Here is a 26369-nt window from a genome sequence, read left to right on the forward strand (position 1 = left end):
TTAATAAAATTGTTATTTTATACTTGCACTCAATGGGATTTGTGCTGGATTTATGTTAATACAATACAAGGCTTTTTAATATTAAACTGCGAAATGTGACCTGTGCTGTTTCATGTGCAAGTGAATTTTTGATGGGGCCTCAACAAACTGATACTGTTAATAGCCTTATATTGTCAATTCAAAGAATCCAACTCCTGCTCCACTTCTGTAATCTCCAAAATCAATTCAAAGAGGATTGTATTGTATTGTATTGTATATCTTTATTGTTATTTTCCTGAGTACTCACATACCCAGAGGAAACAAAAAAACGTTACTCAAACCAGTGTCCATTCAGTGTGCAGTAAAAAATAAATAGAAATAAAAATACATATATCATGAACAAGTTTAACACTACTCTCAACTAAACATCAACAGGCGTTCCGATCGGCAGCGGCACGACAGTGGCTCTGTCCAGGTTGGTGGTTGGTGCGCGATACTTTGGCAGGGGGCAAAGTCCGTTTATCAGTCTTATAGCCTGCGGGAAGAAGCTGAGGAGCATCCTGCTGGTTTTGCAGCTAATGTTCCTGTACCTCTTCCCAGATGGCAGGATGGAGAATATGTGATGCGATGGGTGGTAGGGGTCTTTGATGATGGAGATGGCTCTGTTGATACATCTCTTCCTGTATATGTCCAGCAAGAAAGGGAGTGGAGCACCAATAATCCTGCTGGCGGTCTTCACAATCCTGTCAAGTTGGTGCCGTTCGTACGCCTTGCAGATCCCGAACCAGGAAGTGATGCCGTTGGTTAATGTGCTCTCGATTGTCCCCCTATAAAAAGTTTGTAGATGTGTAGTGGGGAGACCTGCTTTACGTAGTCTTCGGAGAGGGTGTAGTCGCTGCTGGGCTCTCTTGACCAGTGCTGTGGTGTTGGTCGTGGACGTCAGGTCATCTGACAGGTGGAGTCCTAGGAACTTTACGCTGCTGACCCTTTCCACATCAGCTCCATCGATGTGCAGAGGTGTATGGTGTTGTTTTCCCGCCCTCCTGAAGTCAACCACCATCTCCTTAGTTTTTCCCACGTTGAGAATGAGGTTGTGGGATTTGCACCATCCTGTGAGCAGCTCCACCTCCATCCTGTACGCCGACTCATCATTGTCACTGATGAGACCCACCACTGTTGTGTCATCAGCAAACTTGTTGATGAAGTTGTTATTGAGTCTAGTAGTACAGTCATGTGTAAGCAGACTAAACAGCAGGGGGCTTAGGACACAGCCTTGGGGCGAGCCAGTGCTCACGGCTATGGTTTTTGATGTCCTACTGCCCTCCCTGACTGTCTGCTGCCGTTGTGATAGAAAGTTCAGGACCCAGTTACATGTGCCAGCATCAACCCCCAATAGCTCCAACTTCTCCACCAGCTGCTGCGGAATGATTGTGTTAAACGCAGAGCTGAAGTCTATGAAGAGGATCCTGGCATAAGTATTTTTCCGATCAAGGTGTGACAGTACGAGGTTCAGTGTTGTTGAGACTGCGTCCTCTGTGGATCGGTTGGCTCTGTAGGCGAACTGCAGTGGGTCTAGGTCGGCAGGTAGACTCTTTTTGATGTGCTGCATAACCAGTCGCTCAAAACACTTCATTGCTATGGGTGTTAGAGCCACTGGTCGAAAGTCATTATGGCAGGCTGGATTTGGTTTCTTCGGGACAGGGACGATGGTGGCACTCTTAAGACAGTTTGGCACTACTGCCTGGCTGAGTGAGATGTTAAAAATGTCTGTGAAGACATCTTTCAGTTGCTCGGCGCAGTCTCTTAAAACGCATCCAGGAATGTTGTCCGGCCCTGCAGCTTTGCGTGGATTGATGCTGGCAAAGGCCTTTTTAACTCCGGCTGCGGACAGCCTAAGCGACTGGTCACTGGGAGATGGCAGTAGTGCACGTGTCTGGGTGCTGTTTTTAACCTCAAACCGTGCGTAGAACTCGTTCAGTTCATCTGGTAGAGAGGGGTCGTTTTGGCATATCCGCAGCGGGGGGGGCTTGTAGTCAGTGATGGTATGAAATCCCTGCCACAAGCGACGTGTGTCTTTGTCATTTTCGAAGTGGCTATTAAGTTTTTGCCCATACAGCCTCTTCGCTTCCCTGATCCCCCGGGATAGGTTACTCCTTGCCAGTTTGTATGCTGCGTTGTCCCCAGATTTGAATGCAGCATTCCGGATTCTCAGTAGGGAACACACTTCCCCAGTTAGCCAAGGTTTCTGATTGGCACGCCTCCTGACGGTTTTGACCACCGTTACATCATCAATGCATTTATTGATGTATCCGATGACGGATTCTGTGTATTCTTGGAGGTTGATGCCACTGTCATCTGTTGCTGCCTCTCTGAAAATGGCCCACTGTGTAGGTTTCGAAACAGTCTTGTAGTGTTGCGGTAGCTCCCTGTGGCCATGTTCTGACTTCTTTGACTGTTGGCCTGTCCTGTTTCACCCTGGGTCTGTATGCAGGTGTGAGCATAACCGCTAGGTGGTCAGAGTTGCCGATATGGGGGAGGGGGGCTGCTTTATATGCATCTTTAATGTTGGTGTACACCAGGTCTAGTTTGTTCTTTCCCCTGGTTGCAATGTTCACATGCTGGTAGAATTTAGGCAGAACAGATGTAAGACTTGCCTGGTTGAAATCCCCAGCTGCCATGAAGAAAGCATCTGGATGTTCCCTCTGCTGCTCACTGATGTTGTTGTAGAGCTCTGTCATAGCATTCTTCACGTCCGCGCTCGGTGGTACATAGACGGCCGTTATGAAGACTGCCGTTAGCTCCCTGGGTAAGTAGAAGGGTCGGCATTTCACAGTCATTAGCTCTACATGGGGTGAGCAGTAAGTGGAAATCACCACAGCCAGTCCCCCTCTTCTTGCCTTACCAGCTAGCGAAGCTACTCTATCAGCTCTGTATAGCATAAGTCCCTCCAACTGGATCGCAGCGTCTGTGATGTTCTGATTCAGCCAGGTCTCCGTTAGGACGTAGACACAGCAGTTCTTCACACTTCGTTGGGAGGCTCTCCACGCTCTGAGGTAGTCCATCTTGTTGTCGAGGGAGCGGACATTTGCCAACATGACTGTAGGCACTGCCGGTTTGTGAGGGTTCGCGTTTAGCCTAGCGTAGGCTCCTGCGCGCTTCCCCTGCTTCTGCCCCCTGCTACACCGCTTGCGTTGTTTTCCCACCAGCGTTGTTCCAGATGCTTGTTATTCATGTTTTAAATAATGGAAGGACTGTGATTCAAAGTCTTCCTTGGATTCTGGTTTGATATTTTAATACAAGCTGTCATCCTCAATCACTGTGGCAAAAGTAATGTCGATTTACAGCACACTTCTAAATTTCATCAGAATCAGATCAGGCAAGAATAACATTTAAGTCTACGGTTCTACTATAAATACCTCTAGTATTACTTAATACTTAAAACATTACATATTATTCATTTGAAATGAATCAGGTCAGGTCAGGGGGAGTTCCGCCAGCCACGGGTACCATGTAATCCCATGCTACCTGCTCCAAGGTCGGATAGTCGGTGACTAAACTGTCTCCCCCACCTGGTTTGCCAGGTGAGGAGGGGGCTGTGGACCCCCAGCAGGACCAAAAATAATGGCCTGTCAAAGGGCGGATAAGCTTCTAGCGAGCCAACAGCCATCCACTCTTCAGTAGAAGTTGCGATCACTGTCGTACATAGCATTGTAAGGAATGATGATAAAGCACACACACCAAAATCCTAGACTTGCAGCGGCGGAAGTCCGCAGGAACTGGAGGACAGAGATGTGTGGAGAGTCCGTCACCGTTCCCGTTGGAAACCAGCACCACTGCGCCGCTAATGTTTTCAACGATGATGATGAATATTATTCATAAATATTTAATGTAAAAGTTAAATTGGCTTAGCAATTAGCATAACATAATTAGATTCCTTGAAAGACTTCCAAATATAGTCATATAATTATTTAACCAATGAAGGATGACAACAGCATTAACTCTAATGTGTTGAAAAAAAATTAAATTATATTTTGTACAGTTTTGTGAATCATTCATAGCAGAATTAATTTCTTCACCAAAGATCATGCAAAACAATAAGTATAAATGCTAACTTTTGTAAATTAAGTCTTCACTGCAGCACAATTTACAGTAAATAGCTTTCCATTTAAATCAATTTAAATTAGATTGCATCCTGCATAAACATTGGACTTGAAAATAATGTACTCTATTGTAACCTTGCATAATTTCATGTTTATTTTGTATTGTATTCAATTTATTGTCATTATCTCATAAGAGATAATGACAATAACGAAATAGATTTTCCTTATAGTCAAGTAACATAAAAATAAATAATAAATAAATAAAACATTTATATTTTTTTTTAAAAAGCACAAACACAGAAGTCCACGACACAACATAACCCCTCAGTGGCACCAAAGTTGAGGAAGGTACCATAGTCCAGCCAGCCTCCTCGCCGATCTTCCCAGACGTTCATCCGTTGTCGGGGCCTCCCGAGCACCCGCAGTCGCCGCCACAGGCGGCCTGATGCTCAGGCCCTCACGCCGGGATGATGGAACACCGACGACGAACCCCGACGGAGAACATCCTCAGCGGACCTCCAGATCAGCCACCTCCTACCGGAGTCCGCGGCTCCTGAGTCCACAGGCTGAGCCGGGCGGAGTCGCAGGACTCCGCGATGTTGGTCAGCGCCGCCTGTGTTGGGAGCTCCGCGAACCACAGCTCCGCGATGTCGGTGCAGCAGGCCCAGCACCCGGGGCTTCAAACGGCGATCCCCGGTAAGGCATCGCCCACCCGCCCTGCGATGTATCCAACGCTGCGCCACTGCTGCTGGAGCTCTGGTCGGTCCCGGCAGGAAAGGCCGCCCCAATCCAGTAGGTAGGCTGCTGGGGGGGGGGGGGGGGCGGGGGGGGGGGCGAGGTTGGGACTCGAATAATAATCGCATCCTCTCCAGGAAGCGACTGAAGAACGGTATCCCCCTTACCGTACCCTCTTCCCCCACAGAAAGACATTTAAAAAAAAAAATTAAAACACAGAAAACGCTCTTCAACATAACAAAAAAACAAAAGGATACCGGACTGAAGGCGGAGGCAGCTCGCACCAGCGCCACCGGATGTTCATTCATTTTTGCATTTGTTAGATGGATAACTAAGAGTTAGTAATTTAGATATCATAATTGAAAACTGACAAATCTAATTTTAAATACCTGGTTTCCAAAGAGATTAAATCCATTGATTGCCTCCAAAGCTGATTTGGCCATACCAACTGAACTATTGAAATAAAAATCATGCTTGAAATCTCAAAATCAATATAAGCACAACATCAATGCAATAAGTGGCTTAGAAGCAAACATATTAGCAATGAATGACAATTGATAGGTTTTCTGCTGAAGCGGCAGGTATAAACGCATTACAAATTACTGTGTCGTGGTGGAAAGTGGTGATGAAGGATGATAATTCACAGAAACGCTTGTAAATCTCCAAGTATAAATTAATACATGTAAAGTAATAAAGAGTCCTGCTGGATTTTCCTTATCATTAATTTCCTTTTTTACGAATAGTACTATGGAACTACAAAAAGGGAAGAAATACATCAAAACACGTTAATAATGTTGTAAAGGTATTGCATAGAGAAAGCTGTCAAAAATCTGTGGACACATCAGTCTGAAGAAGGGTCTCGACCTTCTCTCCAGTGATGCTGCCTGTCTCACTGAGTTACTCCAGCATTTTGTCTACCTTGGATTTAAACCAGCATCTGCAGTTCTTTCCTAAAAATCTGTGGATATCCACTCACAGTTGAATAATTACCTACCTATAGGTAACTCAGGAACATTATTATCTTGATTAATTACTTTCATATTGACAACATTTTAACCAGATAAAAACTGCACAGTAAATTGTTATAGTCACAGACACTCAGCATGGGAACAAGCTATTTGGCCCACCACATCCATACTGACCAGCGAGTACCCATTCACACTCATCCCATCTCACAGCATGTGGCCTGAATTAAACTATGCATAAAATATGGAATCATACTGCCATGTCGGGATGGCATGCAACATGAAGGGGAAACAACTAGTGGTATTCCCATGTGCCTGTCGCCTCTGTTATAGGTTTCAGAGGTCATAACATGGTAGCTAATGTGATGGGCCATAATGCACTTTGTAAGTGGTACACATTGAGTAACAGTGCACAGATGATTGAAGAAATGAATACATAGTGTGGTGATGGGGTGTCATAAAAGCACACAACATAATCCCGTGAGACACACTGGTGCAGCTGGTAGAGCCGCTGCCTCACAGCACCAGAGACCTGGGTTTAACCATGACCTTGAGTGCTGTCTGTGTGGAGTTTGCGCATTCGACTGCATGGCTTTCTTCCGGTTGCTCCGGTTTACTCTCACGTCACTAAGATGTGCAGGTTTGTAGGTTAGTTGGCCTCTGTAAATTGCCTTTGTTTGTAGGGAGTGGATGCGAAGGTGGGGAAACATAGAACGAGTGTGAACGGGTGATCAATGGGCAGCGTGGACTCAGTGGGCTGATGGCCTGTTTCCATGCTGTATCTTTCAATTCAATGCAGTGTTGATGTTCTTGAATGCCGTTACAGCTGCATGCCTACAGGCACCCAGCCAGTGTTTCATCTTCCAGATCTGACCCCTACTGACAATAGAAAGGCTTTAGGATCAGTATTTGTGTGACTGCTCCAATAAAGATGCTCATCAATAATAATTCTCCAGAGTGTTTATGGTAAGAAAGATAAAATTTAATTGCATCAATATCACCAAGGGTAAGCAATTAGAATCTCTATGCAAGGATATGGCCATTGATAGCCCTTCTAAAGGCAGCTTGATTGAAGCATGGACAGCTTCATTTTCTGAGACATTATGAAGAGAAGTGAACATGTTGTGCAGTCAGCACATCCCCACTTCTGACCTCTGGAAGGTTGAAGATGATTTGGCCAATAGGGAAGATGATTTGGCCCGAGGGAAGTCTCACAGCGATGTTCTTGAGCCAGGGTGACTGATCTGTGAAAACGCGATGACCTCCAGCGACTCAAGTACATTCCCCATGATGCCCACCGACTGAAGCTCTTTGATGTCCCTGATGTCAAATGCTATTTTCACATCAAAGACAGTCACCCCAGCTCAGCTCAGAAATTTAGCTCTGAGTTTGAAGCAAGAATGTGAAGGGGCTCGGAGTTGTTCCTGGCAAAACCCAAACTGAGCATTATTTAGGTTGAAGGTAAATAAAAATGCTGGAATAGGTGACGTTTCGGGTCGAGACGTCTCGACCCGAAACGTCACCTATTCCTTCGTTCCATAGATGCTGCCTCACCCGCTGAGTTTCTCCAGCATTTTTGTCTACCTTCGATTTTTCCAGCATCTACAGTTCTTTCTCAAACATTATTTAGGTTGAAGTCTACCAACTCTACTTGATGTCCCTTTGAATCTTCTTCTTCTTCTTCTTCTTCTTCTTCTTCTTCTTCTTCTTCTTCTTCTTCTTGCGTATGGCGTGCACAGCCTAAAGTTGAACGACAACTTGTTCTATTTGATCTTATTTGATTGTGCACTCCAGGTTAATTGCATTGGTTGAAACAGGGAGGACCACGTAAAGGTTGCAATCTCCCACCCCCCTTTGAACCTCTGTTAGATTCACTGCCTGTGGTTTACTGTTTTGACCATTCAGCCCTTCTTAAATAAACACACAATGTTAAAAACCTTACAGTTCTCCAAAAATCTCTCACAGCGTACCCCTACATCTCTTGTACAGCACAAGGAATTCACTTCAATGGTTCAATGGTGCTTTTTATAGTCACCTGTGCATAATTCTAACACAGTGAGATTCTTTATCTTACAAACAGTCCAGTAGAGTATTGCCACACCCACGATCCCAACTGCTTACATCATTTTTCTGATCAGAGCTTTAACATCCCTTGTCCACCAGGATTCCCAGAACGTGCCAGCCTTGCTCTTTACTCTAACAGAAACATGCTGGCCTTGAACAATCCCCATCTCATTTTATAAAAACTGCCACATTGCAACAAATCTCTTTAGCTGCAGTCTCTCCCAAACAACCTTTGCAAGTTCCAGTCAAATGCCTTGAAAATTAGAGCAAAACACAAAGTGCTGCAGGAACTCAGCATGCCAGGCAGCAACTGTGGAGGGAATTGACATTTCAGTCCAGGACCCTTCATCACTCCTGACCTGAAACGTCACTTGCCTATTTGCTCCTCAGATGCTGCCTACCTGCTGAGTACTTTGTGCTCTGTACAATATTCCAGCATCTGCGGTCTCTTGTGTCTCCTTCAAGACCAGCCAGACCAAGCATTTGTTGAGACATCTAAATTGGGGACAAGCTCATTATAGAAAGCTATAGAAATAGAATGCATTAAGATGTTTACAGTAAAAAGAGGATTTTTTACAGTAGAAAGAGAAAAAATGAGTTACCAATTAAAACAAAATTACAGAATTTACAGCTGTAATTGTTCATTACAATAAAATCTGATCTATTTCTTGTCTATGCAGTTAATCAATATGTTAGATTCATTACAATACTTGTGCTATGACACAGCTGTGAAAGGACCTACCTTGAGTGCAGCTCAGTGCTCCCATTGTTGTATTTGCTTCCTCTTTCCCACATACCAAAATCTGGTCTACGGTAGCTTCTTTCCACACAGAATACAAGATTTTGAATGAAAGATACCTATTAAAAAAGCAGAAATAGACATGGACAGATGAAATTCACCAACTGGTTTTAAACCAGCCCACAACACGATGGCTTTTTATTTCATAACTTAAAGAGGAGCATGTATGAGATCAAACCATCAGGAGATAGGAGATCAGGAGATCAAACCATCAGAGGATATGGGGAGAAGGCAGGAATGGGGTACTGATTTGGGATGATCTGCCATGATCACATTGAATGGCGGCTCGAAGGGCCGAATGGTCTACTCCTGCACCTATTGTCTATTGTCCATTGAGATACAAAACCATCAGGAGATAGAAACATTAATTATGAAAGTATCTGCATTATAGAAATTAGCAAAAACAAATAAAGAGAGTCAAGAAGGTTTAATTGTCTTATGTACCAAAATGGAACAATGAAATTCTTACTTGCAGCAGCATGACATCTGTAAACACAGTACTCATAGATAACATCAAAAAAAAAACACAGAAATACATTTTAAAATCCAATATTAGTGAGAAAACAAAACCAAGACCATTCATGGTTCATAGTTTAGTTGGTATTTGTAGCATTCAAGTGTTCATTGCAAAAAGGAGAGAAGGGAAATTAAAATATGGAATAACAAAATGGCAAAGGTGTCAAACGTGTATTTTTGCAGGTGCTTTCACAGTACAAGGCACAAATACATTCTGAAACTTTAGGATAATGAGAAGGAGAATCATCAATTAATCTTAATAAAGAAAATATAGTGGGAAAAAAATGATACTATAAAACATTATATCATCTGGATCTGATTGACTAAATCCAATGTTTGCAAAAGAAATGGACAGAGTGACAATGGATGGATCGAGGTGGATTTCACAACAATCCCATGTGACAGAAGATAGCAAAAGTAAGGTCAATGTTCAAGAAAGAGACAGAGAGAAAACAAGGAACTGTTGGGCAGTTAGCCTGACATGGGTGCTATGGAAACTGATTATTAATGTCGATATTCAGAACCTGGGAAACAACAATTAGATTCAGCAGAATTAATACTGCATAATAAAGAGGAAATCACCCAAATTCATAAGAATTTGAGGATTCACTGTAAAATCCCCAAGAAATGCTTTGGTCTTTTTTGCATAACGTGTGGATGACATGCGAAGTCATAAATATCTCTTTGCAAACTCTTTGGCCCTTACAATAAAATGTTATGAATATGTATTATCTTGCCATCAGATAACTGCAAATGTATATTCATGATATTTCATCTTCTATATTAATATGTATATGTTCCAATCTGTAAACATTTTACAGAGCATGAAATAAAGTATTAATTGGAAATTATGCATCTTTTTCCTGGTTTGTTGTTTGAGAGGATTTTTTAGCAAGCTACTCAACCAGCTTAATGGAATCACAGCTGCTGAATACCAGGGATCCCTCTCATTGATGTCTGATAGCTCAAGGGGAAATCACAGCATCGAGCCTGCTGGGTCTAGTCAAGGTCTTTGGCAAATGCTATAATTTTGCAGCTGACTGTAAAATCCAATGCATTTTAAACTTTGAAACACATTTGTAAAGGTGCCAAACAAAAATTATGACACAAGATTAAGGGTGATATATTAATATATACTGAAAATTGATTAATGAATTGAAAACATCGAAGGAATAAACAGGAAAGGAATAAATAGGTAACTGTATTGTGTGACTACTAAAAGGGTGTAAATAGTCTGAAAAAGGGTCCCAACACGAAATGTCACTATCCATTTAGTTCTCCAGACTTGCTGCCTGACCCGCTGAGTTACTCCAGCATTTTGTGTCTATCTAATTCTAAGGGGTGCAAATAGTTATATTATTTATTATCTATATCATTGACATGAGGACTGTGGGTAATATATTCAAGTTTACTGAATGTAAAGCAAGATGGCATACTAAACAGTGTGGCGGGTGCAGTAGATGTAGGTGCATAAGGGATATAGAAATGACTTAATAAGATGACAAAATCTTTATCTAAGGTACCATGTACTGCCACAGTACATCAGGTAAAGCAAAAGCATGCGCGTACACATCAGCAGGGGTGGGAGATTGCAACCTCCACGTGGTCTACCCTGTTTCAACGAATGCAATCAACCTGGCGTGCACAAACAGAAGATCAAACAGAACAAGTTGTCTTACAACTTTAGGCTGTGCACGCCATACGCAAGAAGAAGAAGAAGATACACATCAGTAGAGCATTATCAAATGAGAATTGACGATATTGAATGGTGGTGCAGGCTCGAAGGGCCGAATGGCCTAATCCTGCACCTACTTTCTATGTTTCTAAAGTTAGGACAAATGCCCAAATATTTGGTCAAGAATGAAGATTTAACAGACTACTTTGAAGGAGGAGGAAAAAGAGATTTCGAGAATTTCTGAGTTGAATTTCGTTACTCATTTATAATTTGGACTTTATGTAACTATGCATTCAGTGCCATCTAGTTTTCCATGATGAACATTTTAATTTAATTTTCAACTGTATATATTAATTAAATAACTAGCATTCAGCTTAGTCATTGCAAAATTAAATAATGTGCACTTTAACCCACAGTCTAATACATTAAGCACAATCTTTCTGCTCCCATGCCTAGCACAATCAAGTTTTAATGAGCAGAAAAACTTATAGATACATAGATACATAGAAAATAGGTGCAGGAGTAGGCCATTCGGCCCTTCGAGCCTGCACCGCCATTCAATATGATCATGGCTGATCATCCAACTCAGTATCCCGTACCTGCCTTCTCTCCATACCCCCTGATCCCTTTAGCCACAAGGGCCACATCTAACTCCCTCTTAAATATAGCCAATGAACTGGCCTCAACTACCCTCTGTGGCAGAGAGTTCCAGAGATTCACCACTCTCTGTGTGAAAAAGTTTCTTCTCATCTCGGTCCTAAAGGATTTCCCCCTTATCCTTAAGCTGTGACCCCTTGTCCTGGACTTCCCCAACATCGGGAACAATCTTCCTGCATCTAGCCTGTCCAACCCCATAAGAATTTTGTACGTTTCTATAAGATCCCCTCTCAATCTCCTAAATTCTAGCGAGTATAAGCCAAGTCTATCCAGTCTTTCTTCATATGAAAGTCCTGACATCCCAGGAATCAGTCTGGTGAACCTTCTCTGCACTCCCTCTATGGCTATAATGTCCTTCCTCAGTATTAATCCTATTAAGTTTAATACTCTGCACCACTGTAAAAATTAAGCGTTATTATAAAAGGAAAGAAATGAGAGATTAATTTGAGTGCAGCAAATAAGGAAGTAAATAAAATATTTCAGGGATATAAAAATGCCATGTTCCCAGTGATGAACTGGTATTTACATCTTATTATAGCTCACCCAATTTACAGAGGTGTTGGATACTAGGCACAATTTCTGAGATTGCAGACTTTATCTTAAACTGGAACATGGTGTTCAAATCGGAATTTCACACCTCAGGAAGGTTTTAAAGGGGAGGATACAGAACTAATTTTACTTGAATAATTCCACGATGAGAGGTTAAAGTTAAACTGGTTGTCCATAAATTAGACGGTGGACAGGATATTAGATGGATTTGATTGAAACCATGAAGAGTTTGGATGACATTAACTAAGAAAAAATATTTCCAATGCATCAACTTCCCATCTAATCTGTAATCATCAACTTTCACCTCAAAAACAAATTACTCTTGACTCCTTTGACCTTTAAAAATCCAACATCCTTTGTTTCTCTGAATTCCTTTAGCCGGCCAAACTCAACTCATCTATTCCACATTTAAGAATCACCACTTCAGGTCCCAGCAGTGTTGAAATGACTCGGCAAAGTCAGCAAAGTATTTGCAACAACTTATCTTCCCATTCCTGCAACATTGGGTCTAATATCTCCCAAGCGTCAAACCTCAGGCCTCTCAAAGTCCGCAACCTTGATAACATCATAGTTTACGTTTTCTGAAGAAAAATACTGCAGATCCTGGAAATCTAAATCTGTATCTCTCAAAGGTGCTGCCTGAACTGTGGGCATTATTAATCCTTTCTGTTTAATTTCTGGTTCCTATATACACTGATAACACTGGCTCCATTTCTCAACCCTGTTATAGGTTCTTTACATTTTCAGAAGAGGTATTAGATCTAGGACCATAGAATCAAATGTTTAAGCAAGAACTGCAGATGCTGGAATATACTGGGTGAAGCAGGGGTCGGCAACCTTTTCTGCCAAGGGGCCAGGACATGTGTCTATGTGCAGATGGCGGGCCACATCTATCACGTGTACACATGGATACCGCCTCTATCCCGCCCCGGATGGCAGGCATCAAATCACTTTTCACATAGATCCCGCCCCTTTGAGGACTCCACCCGGAGCACTGAGCTCAAATATCGTAGTCACTCGTCCCCGACCGACTGACAACCCCGATCCCGACAGTGAAGCCCAGACACAAAAGGTGCGCGGCCGTGCTGGCGGCATTGCGCAGGATGCGGTACAGCCAAATCACCTTCCAGGAGCTGGAGGTAGAAAAAAAAAGTCTGAAGAAGGGTCTCGACCCAAAACTTCGCCAATTCCTTCTCTCCACAGATGCTGCCTCACCCGCTGAGTTTCCCCAGCAATTTTTGTTTACCATAGGTTCAAATGTTTCTTCCAACAGAATATTTGGAAAACCAAAACTATTGTTTTTTGTCTGTTGCAGAACCAATTCTCCTTCCTGCCAAATATCTGAAGCTGGCGCAAGCTATTTGCAGCTGTAGTGTTGTGTTTCAACGAGATAAGCATATGTCCGCATTGGGGGCAGGTTTAAAAGAGCTGAGTGGGGGATGGGATTCGGTCAGGTTACAAAGCTGGGAGTGGAAATTAATAACGTAGCAAGTAAAATAAATAGTCAAAGGAAATATTGACAGAGTATTTTAGAACTTGCATTGTCAGACAAGGAAAAATTAATTTATAATCATATCGTAAAGCAGCCTTTTGGCAAGAATGACCCTTGTGATCGAATCTTACATCAAATGCAAAAAATATACACTGATCTGGCACCAAGTTAAACAAAGGAACCTAATATGGTACGTGGGGAAATTTGATTGGAATAGATTTAAAAACTATTAAAGAATGTGAAAATGAACTGTGGATAGATAATGCTGGAAATAAACAAATAATGTAACGATTAAGTAGTTTGGAAACTTAATGGTATGAAAAGCCTGACCCGCTGAGTTACTCCAGCACTTGGTATTTTTTCCTGTATGTACCTGTTTCTGCTATATTCAAACATCACCAACTAACACGATTTCCCCAGTGAAACATTAAGGGTCTTCTTCTTCGTCTTCTTGCGTATGGCGTGCACAGCCTAAAGTTGTAGGACAACTTGTTCTATTTGATCTTATTTGATTGTGCACGCCGGGTTGATTGCATTCGTCGAAACAGGGCGGACCACGTGAAGGTTACAATTTTCCACCCCACATTAAGGGTGAGTAACCATGACAGAATAAAAAGTGAAAGAAGCTTAAGTTTCAACAACATTATCGCAGCACTTTTTTTCAAAGTTAATTTGCTTATTGATCTTAATGCATTTGTGTAAATAACTATACCTCATCTGTATTGTAGATAATCTGTAATCCTGAGGAAATCATCTCGACCAAGTACAGCAAGAACAAAGATACAGCATCAATCTGGAGGGAAAAGCAATGAAAAAATGACTATCAAACATTACCAAACCAGTCAATCAATTGGCAAACATAGAGCTGGGGCAATCATCATCATAACTGTAATTTATTAGACAAGTATGTTTTGCAACATACGAGGAATTTGGTTTGCCATACAGTCATACCAAAAAAGTAACAAGGCACACAACTACATAAAAATTTGACATAAAAATTCCACATTCCCCACTGAGATGGAAGGCAATAATCTTTTTTCCTTCTTTCCTCCCTCGGTCGGGGCAGTCGAACCATCCGCAGTCGGCGATCGAGTTCCCACGCATCAGGGCGGTCAGAAACTCCAGCGGCTTGGAGTCCCCGAAATCGGTCCCTCACCAGGGACCGCGAGCTTCACGATGTTAAAGCTCCTGCAGGTTGGAGCGCCAGAGGCCGACCCCTGGCAAAGGGATCGCCCGCTCCGAGATGTTAAAGTCCGCAGGATCTGTGGTTTTGGAGCTCTAGAAGTCCCAAACAAGAGGTCACCAACTCCACGATGTTAGGCCACAATGCGGACGGAGATACAACACGGAAAAATTCACATCTCTATCGAGGGAAGAGATTTTAAAGTCCCCCCCCCCCCCCAACCAAATACAAAAACTAAAGATATGCTAAAATATACATTTTACAACAAACTAAAAACACAAGAATGGAAAGGACAATGAAAATCATGCTAAAATTGGTATATTCGTCAAAAGAATCAAAATTCAGAGATAGTGCCCTCTTACCTGAAGATGACCATATTTGTCGTAGGGTAACAGTTCATCACCTGTATGGACGTTGAACACAGAATGCAAGCAGTTTGATGGACTTGGGTGTGTTTTGAAACTTTCCACCTATTGAAAGTAATTTAATTAAATTAGCATTTAGATTGAATACTAGTTGATGATAGTTGCTTAATCTGGCTGGTTTCCCCCCCCTCCCCCCCGCCCAAGTCACTAAAATATGGTGGGTAAGAGATTAGCTGAAGGTGTTATGTAATGCGATTAATAGAGTTGTGTAAGAAGGAACTGCTGGTGCTGGTTTAAACCGAAGATAGACGTAACTCAGCGGGACAGGCAGCATCTGTGGAGAGAAGGAATGGGTGACTTTTCGGGTTGCGACCCTTCTTCAGACTGGTTTAGGGATAAGGGAAACAAGAGATAGACGGTGATGTGGCGAGATAAAGAACAATGAATGAAAGATATGCAAAAAAGTAACGATGATAAAGGAAACAGGCCATTGTAAGCTGTTTGTGTGGTGAAAATGAGAAGCTGGTACGACTTGGGTGGGGGAGGGATAGAGAGAGAGGGAATGCCGGGGCTACCTGAAGTGAGAGAAATCAATATTCATACCACTGGGCCTTAAGTTGCCCATGCGAAATATGAGATGCTGTTCCTCCAATTTGCATTTAGCCTCACTCTGACAATGGAGGAGACCGGGGACAGAAAGGAACAAAAAATGTGTAATTACACAAAATGTCTATAGATATCATAAAACAGTAACAATGGGAAAGCAAACAGAAATTGTTCAGTCTGGCACAGACCACTAATTACAAATGTAGCAATTTCGATAATTTTGTTTTATGATCCACTTTTTTGAATAATTACAAAGCTCCTTTTTCCCTACAGAAACTGTGGGCAATATTCAAACTCAAAACAATGATATTAATTACCAATAATTCAATTCCGTTATCAAGCCACTAATGTCACAATTACTGTATGAATCCACCTGCAGACAGCTCCAATCTATTTTCTTTTCATCCTCATCACTTTGAATATAAATGAAGTTAATGCATGCAGAAAAAGACACTCTTCATTGAACAATTTTGTTCCTACTATTCCAAAGTAATGGTTTCATTTACTGCAGTTATAAATTTGTTAGCTTGTATGGATCAAGGGAGAAGCTTCACGAGTACAATTGTATAGATACAAATGCAACTATGAAGCAATCTTCAACACGTCGTTGCAATGGCATTACTAATTTCATGGCTCTTTTCGAGGTAGCTTGTTTGAAAACTACCATGAATTGATGTTGGACTATCTTGTCTTTCATTATATAATTATTGCTCTTGCACTCTTCTTCAAAAACGTTAAAGTACAATAATTTCATTCTATCAACAGGATTTGCAAATGTAAGAAAAAATTAAATGTCATCACTGAAGCGTTTACTATCTATTATATTTTAAATTCCTAGACAATGATCGACCATTCAAAGCCTTCTGCAATTGAAAATTGGGACAAAATTTTCAGAAGTTTCTGAGAAATATTTGCTCACATCAGTCACAATTCTTGTTTTTGTTTATATCCTGAGACTTTGCTTCATCGTTCAAAATTCTGCAGCCAGACAAATTGGTATTCTTGGCATCTGCCCTGTTCCCGAATCTTTTAAAGGTTAATTGCAGATTCTTCTAAACTCCACCAAAGTACAAGCCATTCTCCTCAATACCTTGAAATGTTCCAACTCTCTGAGGAACCAGCTAGTTAATCTACAGTGAACTGACTCCAAAGCAGGTATATCCTTTTTTAGACAGGATTGGCCAAGAGTGCAGACTACTCCAAGGCGGATCTCAACAACAAATCTTCACTATTTTATTCCAAGCCCCAGGCAGTAAAAGTGAACATACTGCTGGCCCTAATTGCTTACTGTATCCAAGTCTTTGAACCAGCAACCGAGGTCCCTCTTCATCAACATTTACAAGCTTTTCACCATTTAAAAAATGTTTTTCTACTCTTTCCAACAAAGTGTATAACATTGCAATTCCCCACAATATACTCTCTCTCGCTCCAATATCCTTGCTTAATCTCTTAATGTTCTGTATCCTCTGCGTAGCTCACTTTCCAACCTAGCTTTGTATTACTGGCAAACTTCAATAAGTTAACTCCATCTTTTCATGTAAGCGTAATAAAAGTTGTGAAAAGCTGAAAAGCCAGGACTGATCCCCGTAGCATTCTAAGTTACACTGAAGAGCAATCCAACAAACACTGTGACAGAACCTTTCATTATTAATGCCACCCACCATCTCCTCTTCACTCAAGCCCCCCACAACAATTATTTTCATCTTGGCTTTGTGAAACAAATTCACAGTATGAAGAACTTAATATTCCCGTCTATCCAAACCTAAGGCTCATTTCCATCGAAGGCAGTTCTTTGAATCCCCCCACAAATCCTTGAACTTATCAGGTCTATTTCAAAGGTAGACAAAAATGCTGGAGAAACTCAGCGGGTGAGGCAGCACCTATGGCGAGAAGGAATAGGCGACATTTCTGGTCGAGACCCTTCTTAAATGCTTTTTTCAAAAATATCACTTAATCCTGTTTTCTTTTTTGGGATGATATTTTTATTTCTTTTGTGTCTTTCGACTTTTTACTGTTGTACCTACTCCTACATCAATAGTTCTTTGACCTCTTACTACCACACGCCCAGTTTCTTCGCAGATATGCTTTCTGATCATTTCCTACACCCCAGCTTTAATTCCAACTACTTTGTTAAACCTGCGCTGCCTCTTCAACCCTTCCAGCACTGACAACACTCTCTGGTCTGACCACCATCCCTGCAAGCAAAGTGGCCCCAGCTTGGCTCAGCTGAAGTTTGTTCCTTCAGAATAATCTTTTCTGGTTCCAGAACCCACTCCAGGATCCCAATGATGTGAATCTTTCCATTCTGTACTATTCTTGCTGCAATCAGCATTGTTCATATCAAGAGTCAAAGAAAGTCGTCAGGAATGCTTCATTGTCATTTGAACCAAAATAGAACAATGAAATTCTTACTTGCAGAGGCATAATAGATCGGCAAACACAGTTGGAGGGAAAACTGGAGTGAGTCGTTTCCCCAGCACATGTTTGACTCTCTTGCTGATAGTCACAAAATTGGGAGTTGGAAACTAACTGCGGTGGACTTTGTTAATTGAAAACGTGCAGCCATGATGCTCCAGTGGTGGAGGGCATGGAGGTTATGTTACTAGCAATGCCAGTTAACTGGGCTCTCTAATCCTGGATGGCCTTTAGAATGTTGTGTCAGCTACATTAAGGCAAATGGAGAGTATGTTGTCCTTTATAACATGCTCCACAGATGGTGGAAAGGCTTTAGATTGTTACTACTTCCATTATAACACATTTGATATTGGCAATTTTGTGCCAATTTTCAGTGATTAATATACCATATATTGCAGATCATAAAGTGTTCCATAAGACATAGGAGCAGAATTAGGTCATTTGGCCCATCAAGTCAGTTCTGACTGAAGAAGGTTTTCGGCCCGAAACGTTGCCTATTTCCTTCGCTCCATAGATGCTGCCGCACCCTCTGAGTTTCTCCAGCACTTTTGTCTACCTTCGGTTTTCCAGCATCTGCAGTTTCATCTTGAACAAGTCAGTTCTGTCATTTGATCATGGCTAAACTGTTTTTCCCTCTCAATCCTACTCTCCTGCCTTCACCCCATAGCCTTTGACAGAATAATTCATCGATGCATTGTTCACAGGTGACATCAATTTTCATTTATTTGTGCTGCAGTAGATTAACATTGTCACTAATATAGAACTCCATAGACTCTATAATACAGACATTTTTACTCCCTCAAAATTATCTTCAAACTTCAAAAATGCACCAAACAATGCAATAGCCTGGAACTTGCTGGGTGTGGCTTATTGCCTGCATGCGTCACAGGTGTAGGCAATTGACAGGCATTTACTTCATCCACATTCTTAAGATACTTAATAATTAAATAGAGGAAAGTGCAACTATTAGCATAGGAGCATGATCTATGTGCGAGACATCTAACATACCAACTCACAAGGTCATAAGTGACAGGAGCAGAATTCGGCCATTCGGCCAATCGAGTCTACTCCGCCATCCAATCATGGCTGATCGCTCTCTCCCTCCTAACCCCATTCTCCTGCCTTCTCCCCATAACCCTTGACACCCATATTAATCAAGAATCTATCTGCTTTAAAAATATCCACTGACTTGCCCCCCACAGTCTTCTATGGCAAAGAATTCCACAGATTCACCACCCTCTGGCTAAAGAAATCCCTCCTCATCTACTTCCTAAAGGAACATCCTTTCATTCTGAGGCCATAACCTCTAGTCCTAGATGGTCCCACTAGTGGAAAGATCCTCTCCACATCCACTCTATCTCTTACAAGTTTCTGTCATCTTTATTTTGCAAATATTTAATTTTCTTTTATATTTCTCTCCACAGCTTGATTTTATTTCTTTCTCATCTCTATTTTCATTCAGCTATTTCTTCCTGTTTCATCGCCTCTGTTCTTTTGGATGGAAGATAAGAAATAATATGATGCAGCAAGGAAAGACCATGGGCTACATTTTCACATGATGGCTAAAGGAAACCGATCCAGGGCACAATTTGACACAGGTCAAGTTTGAAGATCACAAGGGCTTTTGAAGGAATGCATGTGGTATTGCATGCAGGAAGCATGACTCTCACTTCCCAGAGATGGGTCTGGGCCACTGGTTACCATCTGGGACTATTCCCTACATTTTCACAGTGATTACATGCAAAGCACTTTACTGACTGTGCAATACTTTGCAAAGAGTTACTATACAAGTTCCTTCTTCTCTGCAGAAAGAAATGATAGCACAGGAGAAAGAATGTTGCTTTCCGTTTCTTCCTTCGCTCAGTGGCCAATTTTATCACAGATTTTCTAAGATTGCTACTCACATTTTCCTGAATTGATGAAAGTATTCAAATAATATCCCTACATTGTTCAAAGGAGATGCATGAGTCAAAATGATGAAAATGATGAATATGACCGCATGCACTTGTGTATCATAAAACATATGGATTCTGCTTCCAACTCTTTTCAGGAAGAACATTTGAGAACCCCCACTGCTCCCTAATTCTTCTTCCAATTACTTCATATGTGTGCCTCCAGGCTTGTGTTCACTCCACTGTGTGAAAAGCTTAAGTCTCTCATAATGTGATACATCGCAATTAATTCTCTACTCGGCCTCTTCGGTTCCAAAGAAAACAACCCCAAATCATCCAATCATAAATATAATTTGCATTCCCAGCAAAACCTATGTAAATCCTCTCCGCAGCCTCTCCAGTGCAATCATATCTTTCCTGTAACGTAATCACCAAAGATTATTCAAAGATGATAAATAAATGTTTCCTTGCAAATTAATGGAAACTTCGGGATATTACAAACATTTAAATAAACGTTTAAAAAAAAGATAATTTGCAAATAAATTAATCTTGTGTGAGGGTCAGAATTCACATATCGATGTTACCTTATTGGCTTGACGCATGTAGCAGTAAAGAATTCCACGCATGCATTTTATAGCAGAGTATTCCAACTCATGAGTCCTTCCCTTATCATCATCAATGCGCCTATTTAAGAGAGGCGAGACAGAACAATTTGTCAAAATGAAGATCAATTACTTTTATCAATTTTTCCAATACCAAGTCAACATTATAATGTAAATTGTGGGTAGTAATATCATTCTGAACCAGTATTAAAAATAATACATTCACATTGACAAGCACAAATTTCTTTGCAACTCCACATACATTTAATGGATTATGCCAGTTTAAAACATGTATTGTTCCAAAATAAGTATAACAGAGCAGCATGATCATGAAAAGATGAACAAGGATGGCTTCAAAATCAGAATTCTTTCCGTGCTGTTAATTATCAACAATAAATAAATATAAATTTAATTATTTATAGGTCATAACTTCATGTTATAGGAGCAGAATTAGCCCATTTGGCCCATCAAGTCTACATCACCATTCAATCATGGCTGATCTATCTTTCCCTCTCCACCCCATTCTCCTGCCTTTGTCCCATAACCAGCGACACCTGTACCAATCAAGAATCTGTCAACCTCCTCCTTAGAAATATCCACTGACTTGGCCTCCACAGCCGTCTGTGGCAATGAGATATCAGCTTTAAAACAGTACAGGGTTGTTGAAGCAAAAGATGTAAGACAACATAAATAACTCATAGAACTGTAAGCATTTTCGATTTATAAACACTTGGATTAAATACAAGCAGGCATTTTATAATTTTGAAAGACTGGGACAGAATAGATGGAGGTGACTACCTATTTGCTTAAATGTTAAGTGAAAGCTGAGACAGGCTAAATGAGCCAAATTGTTACCTTCTGTGCTGCAAGTTCTATGCATTGTCTGATTATATTTTAATCCAATGTACAAATATAATTTGTCCACGTCTAAAGAAAGCAAAAAGTTTATAATACTAGAAGCAATCCATGTGTGACAACCTGGTCAAGTAATATTTTATTTTAAAAAATGAACAATATAAAAGCGTCACATCAGCTATTGTGTGTAGACATCAGGAACTGCAGGTGCTATTTACCAAAAAAGACACAAAGTGAGTCAGAGGGTGAGATGCTGCCTCACCTGTTGAGTTACTCCAGCACGTTGTGCCTTTTAAACCATTCCATGTGTAGTTTGTCAAATGACTTAGTCCTGGAACAAGCCTCTATCCAAAGTAATCCAGATGTTGATCGATAAAAATCATCTGTCCTAATTTCCATATCAATCAATGTGGCCTCTTCACCATTTTGTAGCTAAATTGTCAAGGTACCTTACTTCTTTAATGTTTAAGAAGGAACTGCAGATGAGGTTGGAAGTGCTGCAGGTGAACCTCTGTCACCCCTGGAAAGACAGCTTGGGTCCTTGGATAGAGTCAAGGGGGGAGATAAAGCGACAAGTGTAGCATTTCCTGCGGTTGCAAGGGAAAGTGCCAGGAGAGGGGGTGGTTTGGGTGGGAAAGGACGAATTGACCAGAGAGTTACGGAGGGAGTGGTCTCTGTGTCCAATTGATGAACAATAGAAATTAAAATTTTAATTAGGGCAGAATTTACACAGATTCTGTGATTCCCATGTATATAAAATCTTTACAGCTGCTCAAAACAGTGCTTTTCAAATTCAGACCCAGTCAAGCACCAAAACATGTCATCAAATTCCATGCTATTTTTTAATAAGATTAATGAATTCTTCCATTTGAAGCAAGCCATTAAAAAAAAAAAAAATATGCAAAACAATGCACAAACTGTGAACTGTCATTAGGTTCAAAATCTTGGCAATCATTTTAATAAACTTGGAGATGTTCACTGCAGCAGCCAAAATTAAAATATATTGTCACACTATGACATGTTCACAAAATCAAATACGAATACGATGCAAGTAATGAAAGGATGTACAGAGAGTGCAGATTGTTGTAAAATCAATTCCTTGGAGCAAATTGCTATCCAACTACAACGTGGATAGAATTATTTTAATCACGACTGAGTAATGGGAATTCATGTAAAAATGTGCCCAAAAGATGACCTGTGTCAGGCTCCAAATGGCTTCCATTCTAATACTTCCAGATGCTACAGGTGAGGAAAGCAGGATACTAAGATTTAGAATGTAACTTTGATTGAACATCAAACACTACAGCACAGGACAGGCCCTTCGGCCCACAATGCCTGTGCCCAACATGATGCCACGGCCAAATGTTATCTGCCCACACATAATCCATATCCTGCATCCCCCGCATGTCCATATCCCCATCCAAAAGTCTCCTAAATGCCACTATCGTATCCGCCTCAACCACGGCACACATTCAATGTTTTTCACAATTCAATAGAAAATTGCTCCTCCAATTTACATTCCAGAATAACCACAGTAAAAACAGTGCTGGAGTAACTCAGAGGGTCAGGCAGCATCTTTGCGTTTAGCTAGCAGATGTTGCTCGACACTGAGTTACTCCAGCATTTTGTGCTTTGTTCAAGATTCCTGCATCTGCAGTTCCTTACATCTCCAGATTAATTACTTGCTGTTTGCTGTAATCAGCCCTGTTCTCTTAACGTGTAAAATGCAGCCACCTTTAGATCTTGTAACAGTGGATCTATAGGCTTATACTTGAATTCAAGTTTTTTGTGATAAGATAAATTCCTCTCTTCACATCTTTTGTCACAGGGAAACTTTGCTGCAGGTAATTAATGCCATACATAATCAATTTAGTGATATTGAGAGAACAGTGCTGACTAACACAAAGCAAATGAGCACAATACGTGCTCTATTATGTTGTATTAATCAGCAAAGACCTTTCAATATCTGCATTTAATATGCAATAAAGGCGGTTTGAAGATTTCTAAATTTAATCTTCAATTCAATTCCGATAGAGACAAAAGAAAAACTGAGGTTTTTTTTCCCTCTACTGCTAATATTAACCTGTTTTATACTCGTTTTCATGCACACTAATGTTATTATTAGATTAATGTCAATTTTCAGTGGCATAATTAGCATACAAATCTACTTAAATATTGGTGCAGATTTGAACAAGGGGATTCATGCCTGCATACTATCTGCATGGGCTGTTAAATACGCTCTCGTTTAGTCTTTCCTTTAATTAGGAATGATTCATGTACATCCCTTGTGACTTGTTTCTCCAAGCTCAATTAACATTAACCAAGTGGGGAAGTTAAATGTTAAATAAATTAATGAATAATATTAGGGCGGCACGGTGGCGCAACGGTAGAGTTGCTGCCTCAGCGCAGGAGACACGGGTGCTGTCTGTATGGAGTTTGTACGTTCTCCCCATGACTTGCGTGGGTTTTCTCCGAGATCTTCGGTTTCCTCCCACACTCCAAAGATGTACAGGTTTGTCGGTTAATTGGCTTGGAATGTGTGTAAATTGTCCCTAGTGTGTGTAGGATAGTGTTAATGTGTGCGGGGATCGCAGGTCGACGCGGACTCGATGGGCTGAAGGGCCTGTTTCCTCTCTGTATCTCTAAATTAAACTAGAAAAAATATAAACTTTAATTTCTAGTGGTTTACTCAGATTACAGATTAGTTTATTGTCATACACACCAGGGTGCAATTAAATTATTTGTTCACTTGATGCTCACAGAGCAGACAGTAGAAAGTAGTGATCAATACAACAACAGATGAAAAACAACTAAGTGGTCCAAGAGGTACACAAGGAACTGCAGATGTTGGAATCTTACGTAGAAAGCAAAGTACTGGAAGAACTCAGCGGGTCAGGCAGCATCTCTGGAGGACATGGATCAGGACCAACCTGAAACGTCGTCTGTCCATGTCATTCAGAGATGCTGCCTGTCCCATCGAGTTCCTCCTGCACTTTATGTTCTTGTGCAAGAATAATGCAAGATTTTAGTGCAAAAAACAAGTAGTGTTAAAAAGGATTAAAGTAACTGAATAACCAATAAAGCAGAGTTAAGCGTAAGAGTACAAAGCAGCACATCTGGGTGAGAAAGACAGGATCGGTTCAGGTGTCAGATAGCAGTTGGGAAGAAGCGGTTCTTAAATCTGGATGTCAAAGCTTTCAAGCCTCTATATCTTCTCCTAGAGGTAAAGGAGAGAAAAGGAAATGGACAGGGTATCAGGCATCCTTAAAAATACTTCCAGCCTTCCTGATGCAACGCACCGTAGGGACGATGAGCCTGTGATGGACTGGGTTGGGTTCACCACCCTCTGCAGGTGTAAGCAGTCATGTTTAGTGTAATTTAGAAACAAGCCGTTCGGCCCACCGAGTCCGCACCGACCAACGAGCCCTGCACATTAACACTGTCTACGGGGAGAATGTACAAACTACGTACTGACAAGCACCCGTAGTCAGGATCGAACCCGGGACCTGGGGATCTGACGCTGTAAGGCAGCAACTCTGCTGCTGCGCCATCGTGCCACGCTGGACATAGGTTCTGTCCATGTGATGGACAGAAAGAAAGATTCAAAGACTTGACACACACCACAGGGAACAAGCATTGGACCATCCTTTTTGGCTTACCCACGTAAAAACCAGTGCTTGCTCCAATGGGGCAAGAATGGAGGGAACATAGAGGAAAAGAGACTCTCGAAAAACAAGCATCCCTGATATTGCAGCATCACCACACCACTGCCAACTGTGTGGAAGAAGTTTCAAGCCCAGATTAGTCTAATCAATCATCTCTGTACACATCACAACACTGTTGATTAGATGTCATACTCTTACCAGAAAACGAGTGATGATCAACAGAGCTACAAAATTCAGGCTCTATCAAGATGGTGCAACTAAATTGACAAAGCAGTTTGAACAGAAAATACAATTACAAAAACTAATCAATCTAAAATCATTGGAAGCATTAAAGTGGTTTTGCAAAGGTTCATTCTTATTTTTTAGCTTTGTTTAGAGATACTGCTTGGAAATTGGCCCTTTGGCCCAGCGGGTCGGCACTGACGAGCAACCCCCATGCACTAGTTCAGGGGTTCCCATCCTTCTTTGTCCCGAACAATGTTATTTCACTTATTTATGAACAACTAATGATGAACAGATACCGGTATACCAGAACCAAACGCAGTCAGTCAATGAGAAAAAAAATGTACAAACCAGAATCAACAAATTTACCCCCTGGGTAGGCGAAATTTAACCCTTGCACGAGTTCTAAACTACATGCTAGGGACAACTTAGACGCTAATTAACCTACAAACCTGCAGGTGCGTTTTTTACAAAAATAACGCACAGGTCAGGTGGCATCTCTGGAAGACGTGGATAGGTAATGTTTGAAGTCAGAACCCTTTCTCAGACTCTGATTAATGTCTTTCTGTATGATGATTTCTCCATATTAATACATCTTGAATAGTTCTGGGATGTCACCCTTATGAAGTTTGTAACAGTGACACTTAGACAACTGCATATGTTAACCTAGGCAGCAGAATTACCACCATATTTTTAAATATAATACGGGTAATCCACAAAAAGGTCCAAATATAAGAAATCAATGTTCTCACTCCAGCTCTCATTCAATTAATTATGAATGTTAACCAAATTCTAGTTTTAAAAAAACTGGTCACAATCCGTATCATGGACAAGTTACAATAAGTGAAGGGTCTCGAACTGAAACGTCACCCATTCCTTCTCTCCAGAGATGCCGCCTGTCCCGCTGAGTTACTCCAACATTTTGTGTCTACCCAAGTTACAATAACATCTCTGAAGACTTTAATCATGCATTTGTGCTTTGGAAGGTTAAGGGTTGGTAGGGAAAATAATAGCGCGGCACAGCTTGATCACC

The 26369-nt window shown here is 41.2% G+C and overlaps 1 protein-coding gene across 4 annotated transcripts in view; it reads right to left on the reverse strand.

Annotated features, from left to right (window-relative positions):
- Nucleotides 1-26369, reverse strand: part of phkb (phosphorylase kinase regulatory subunit beta) — a 149677-nt gene that overhangs the window by 92104 nt on the left and 31204 nt on the right. For all 4 annotated transcript variants that reach the window (XR_004414549.1, XM_033036399.1, XM_033036397.1 and 1 more), the window contains 5 exons: nucleotides 20577-20676; nucleotides 15077-15184; nucleotides 14244-14324; nucleotides 8586-8701; nucleotides 5204-5267 (listed from right to left, as the gene is read on the reverse strand). Coding sequence is in view for 3 of the 4 variants with exons in the window: in XM_033036399.1 (XP_032892290.1) it covers nucleotides 5204-5267; nucleotides 8586-8701; nucleotides 14244-14324; nucleotides 15077-15184; nucleotides 20577-20676 (469 nt within the window). In the remaining variant the exon portion in view is untranslated. The remainder of the gene's footprint in view (nucleotides 1-5203; nucleotides 5268-8585; nucleotides 8702-14243; nucleotides 14325-15076; nucleotides 15185-20576; nucleotides 20677-26369) is intronic.

The sequence above is a fragment of the Amblyraja radiata genome, chromosome 17 (genome assembly GCF_010909765.2).
Source record: "Amblyraja radiata isolate CabotCenter1 chromosome 17, sAmbRad1.1.pri, whole genome shotgun sequence".
Taxonomy (NCBI): domain Eukaryota; kingdom Metazoa; phylum Chordata; class Chondrichthyes; order Rajiformes; family Rajidae; genus Amblyraja; species Amblyraja radiata.